This window comes from Lygodium microphyllum, chromosome 13 (genome assembly GCF_053477565.2).
Source record: "Lygodium microphyllum isolate KBCC chromosome 13, Lygodium_microphyllum_v1.1.10, whole genome shotgun sequence".
Taxonomy (NCBI): Eukaryota; Viridiplantae; Streptophyta; class Polypodiopsida; order Schizaeales; family Lygodiaceae; genus Lygodium; species Lygodium microphyllum.
Genome location: NC_141147.1, coordinates 141189092 through 141193825, shown reverse-complemented (window position 1 = coordinate 141193825; position 4734 = coordinate 141189092). Strand labels below are relative to the sequence as shown.

General features: G+C 47.2%; 1 protein-coding gene across 1 annotated transcript; it reads left to right on the top strand.

The window, feature by feature from the left end:
* Positions 1-798: 798 nt before the first annotated feature.
* On the top strand, positions 799-3953 carry LOC148027283 (uncharacterized). Its single transcript, XM_087691861.1, has 9 exons — positions 799-1865; positions 1960-2062; positions 2204-2473; positions 2637-2695; positions 2795-2891; positions 3024-3110; positions 3211-3303; positions 3522-3589; positions 3682-3953. The coding sequence occupies exons 1-9, from the start codon at positions 994-996 to the stop codon at positions 3755-3757; spliced, it is 1725 nt and encodes a 574-aa protein (XP_087547987.1). The 5' UTR covers positions 799-993; the 3' UTR covers positions 3758-3953.
* Positions 3954-4734: the final 781 nt, after the last annotated feature.

Here is a 4734-nt window from a genome sequence, read left to right as displayed (position 1 = left end):
GTGATTTGACATTTTCATAATGGAACTCATCCTCAATGAAAGGCCTATCTAGGAGTAATGGTCATCTCAATTGAAATCTTGCTCTCCACATAACAAAAAGTTCATTAGCCTTTTCTTTCCCCTCTTTTTACTAAGGATCCAAAGATACCTACTATGCTTGAAAGGTAGGAATTAAAGACTTTGGTAGTGTCCTTGTATTTTGGACATTGCTTGCCATCTAGATTGTCAATGCAACCAATATTGTCTTTCTTATGCGTCTATTGTAGGGGCATTAAGTAAAATTGTATGGAACCACTCCCCTTTTGTTCTTGGCTGTATCTTAAGGTGTTATCTTGAATTTGTTCTTTAAAGGTGAACGAAATCCATAGGAATAGAAAGAAGAGGTTTTAGTCCTCACCATGGTGAGCATTTGCTGATGTGTCTACGGAATATTCCTAACTAGTAATTAACCAATCCCCTCCCGAAAATCATGGGGAAAACGGGAAAGGTATCTTCACAAGTTCTAGTGTGTGGTAGACTAGATTATGCGACGCCTTGTCCTCACATGATTGGGCCATTGCTTCTAGAAGGGTGGTACTAATCAACTCTCTTAATCATGTGCATTGGAAATCAAGGTCAAGGCTACCATACCATGGTAGGCCTTATTCATGCACCAAAGAAGCTCCTTTGGATTGACACGTGCGTGGGCTATCAAGGTCTGAGTTGCTGGCCCTCGCTCACGACCCGTTCCGATTGCACTAGTTTGTCTACGCGGGACTTGACTCCCTGCTACGCCTTTTCCCGACGCTTTTACGTTGTGTCCTCCCCCCCATCCCCAGGCTCCCGTTTTTCTCTTCTTCCCGAATCCCCTCCTCCCGCCCACCTCGCCCGCCGGCTCTCTCCCTCTCTCTCTCTCTTTCTCTGCGGGGTTAGGTGAGAAGGCAAATATGGCTATAGGTGGTGGGCTTTGAATTCCCCTGCAATATTTTTTTCGATTTGCCGCAATCTCTTCAGATGTCTCCCTTCAAGAAATGTATTCTTTCATCTCAGGAGGTCCTTTACAGGTCCTTGTATCTCAACCCGTTAAGCGACTCTCCCGAGCACCCCCATCGTCCCGTAATTCCTCTTCTTCGTCAGGACTCTTCCTCTTCTCCGCACGCACCACCACAGCTACCACCACCACCACCATCCTCCTCTTCTTCCATCTCCACTAGTCTTTCCTGGACTCTCGCTTCACTACCATCTTCATCTTCATCTTCTAGGTCCGCCTATCACCACCGTACCAGTTCCTTCCCCACTCACATGAAGTCATCATCTGATCATATTAACGAGAATGGGAATTACGCACATCAGCAGTTTAAAGAAAACGACCCCCCCCGACCAGTTTTGCTCAAGCAGAATAATGCAGGTAAACCCAGGGAGCAGGCGAGTACCGCCAGTATAAATACGGTGACAGCATCTGCAGCAGGGCCAGGGGGAGTTAACGGAAAGACTAGCAATAGTAGCTCCTCCTCTCGAGAGCCCCTGCGTCCAGTGGCTGAACCATCCCCATCTTCAAAGAAATCGGCTCCCCTTCTCAAGTCCAGTGGTGCCCTCACGGATCTTCAGGTAGCAGCTCTGTTGCCTCGTGGTACTGCAGGACGGGGGGAAGAAATTGTAAAGGAAGAAGGCTTGGGGCAGGAAGAAGATGAAGCAGAAGAGGCTGCTTTGGTGCCTGCATCAGCCGCCATAGCCGCCGCCGCTGCAGTAGCGGAAGGTTGTTATTTTCAAGGAACCACCCCTCTTCTCTTGCCCCCCCCCACTCCCTCCCATCTCTCGCACGTGTGGGACGATCCCGCCTCTGAGCTGGCAGCTCCTGCGTCTGCTTGGTCTACCATCGGCAACAGGTACCCCCTCAAATGTTCTCTGGTTCATGGTCTGGATTAGGAGTGCTGATTGTTGCATGCAATTAACTCGAGTATTCGCCTCTAATTTCCCCAGGACATTGCTGTGTCGCCCTCTTCCACTGGACGTGGGGAGATGTGTGTGCTACATCTCGAGAGAGAGGCAGGATGGATGCTCTGTATATTCTCTTTACACCGATGTAAGCTTTTCACATTAGCCTCTGCTGGAATGTGATTTTAATGTTAATGTTAGGGTGGAATTGTTCACTCGTGGAGCAATCGAGGTTAACAATCATGGGGATTTTCATCATCATGAGTGATTACGATATTATGTGGTGTAGGAAGGCTACGGCCGGCAAGACAGGAAGCTGGCTGTCGCTCGCCATCGCAGGAAAGCAGGAAGGTCCGAGTTCCTCGTCTACCCCAGCAATTATAACGCCTGCAGAAACAATAACGTTAACCCCGGTAAAAGTCACGTTAACGGTAAAAGCGCCAACGCTTACAACGGCCCAGAAAAAGGGCCTTCGGCTGCAGGATCATCATCAGAAGATGCCATCATTGGCCGGATGCAAGCCAACTTGCTAGGCTCACGGTACTGCGTTTGGGACGAGGTAAAGTCGATTTAGAGCTTGAATCTCTCTTCTTAATATTACAGAAATAAAAAAACAAACGTGAGAAAATCAAGCAGAATCGAACGCGCGATTCAACTCACGAGTCACCTTTTCGCTTTGGAGCATCCAGTTTCATTATGTGCTCTTTTTGGTATTTGGACAGGTGGATACCTCGACGGGTAAAAAAAGCAAGGGCCGTCGCCAGCTGCTGGGCGTAGTGATGTGAGGGAGCATCTTGGCTTCTAAGAAATTTTGTTAATTTAAAAAAAGGTGTGATTCCTGTGTTCACACTGAGCTTTTCTCCCCCTCCCTCTTGAACAGGTTCGAGCCCACCATTACGACCCTGACGGGGACCTTCAGAGTCATGAAGGTGTCCATTCCCAAATACCAGTCCATGCAAATAACCTCTTCCACGCAGGTGCAGTAGCAGTAGTTTACGATGCTGGATTTCTAACTAGAGTACCACTTACCAGAGATCGTACTGCTGGATTTGTTACCCCAAGCTCCGAATGCTTGTTGAAAAGAATTAACATTGACTTGCTCCTAACAGCACGAGAAGAATGGACTTGCTCCCAACTGGGAAGAGAAGATTGCGAATGTGTACCAGCTTTGCTCACGGAAGCCATACTATAACAAGGTTGTAGCTCTCATCGAGTTTAGGCTCAGGTTTGCGACCAACACTTTTTTGCCTCTAATTTTCCTCGCTTATTCGTGGGACATCTTTGCAAATATTGCAGGCGAGTAGGAGGTACGAGCTGGATTTTAGAGACAGGGCCAAAAGGTCTTCCAGGATCAAGACGTCCGCGAAGAACCTTCAGCTCACCATGGATGTAAGTGACACATGGAGCCGAGCCAACCTAATCTTCTTCATATCTTTTGGGGTCCCATTCATTCATTGATGCATTCACACCGGACAAGGACAGGCCCATACCGCGCGCGCGCACACTATCCACGGATTCCACGCCCCACCACACACACACACACACACACACACACACACTACCCCCCCCGGTCGTGTCATTCTCATCAATCGTCTGTTTTGCCCCAGGAAAATGGCAAGCAGGCAATATTGATGCTAGGGAAAGTCGGCAAGTCTAAGTACGTCATGGAGTACCGGTGCGTATGTTCATATATCTGTTAGTACAGGCGTTAATGCCTTCCAATGTCATAGATTAATGGCTTACATCTGAATGGTCTGATTGAAACAGCTTCCCTTTGACGGGCTACCAAGCTTTCAGCATTTGCTTGGCTTCCTTGGATTCCAAACTCTGCTGTTCCATCTGACACGCATCACATCCTCGTTTGGAACCCTCTCAGTTTCAACTCTCAAGTGCTGCTTCTGGAGCACTTCTTCATAACACATTCTTTTGTTGAGTGCTGGGACTCTCCATCTTGTACAACCCCACACCCATTTCATCACGCATCCATGTATTGCAGGGTTATTTGCAAACAGCAGTAAGAAAATGGTTACTTGAATATATCCTCTGCGTCCCCTGTGATTTCTAAGTGCCAGTTTGTTTAAAGAAGTGGGCTTGCAACTCTTGTGATTTTGAGGGAGCTACATTTTAAGGCGCGGAGTCAAGCTCCCTGAGCCCACACACACTCCCAACCAATTGGGCCACCTCTCATGGGCAGCAACATTTTCTTACAGAATGGTTGCAAGCACTTCGATACAAAGTGAAGTGAAGTTATCACTTCATATTGACTGCTCCTTGGTAGCAACATTTTTGTCACAAGTGAAGTGAAGTTGGTAGGTGACATTGACTTGGTACCAAACACTCTCCGAGCTAAGTCCCATACTACATTATACAAATGTAAGGATGCAAAATGGGATACTGTCAATTGGATACAAATATAATGACGCAAAAAGTGATATTGTCAATGGATATAAAAAAGGAATTGTGGATGTGTTATGAGTAGAAACTTATTCATTATGCACATGTTTGATATGCTCATTTTAATTATTACCAACTTGAAGGTTGTTATCGAAGCAAGCAGGGGGAAACCTTATCACACTTAACGAGAGAGGGCAATCCATTAAGTGACAGAGAACCAAACCACCATCTTTTCTTCTTTCCTTCTCACTATAAATGGAAGGGAAGGCTGGGGGCTGTGGCCATGTGGCGCTTGGTGAACTTGCGACCAGCATGCAAGTCTGTACCGCTAGCCTGGACACTCTCTAACAAACTTCATCTCGTAGGCACAGCGTGACCGACACAGCACAGCCTTCACAAGAAGAGACATTAGATCGGTCGCGCCAA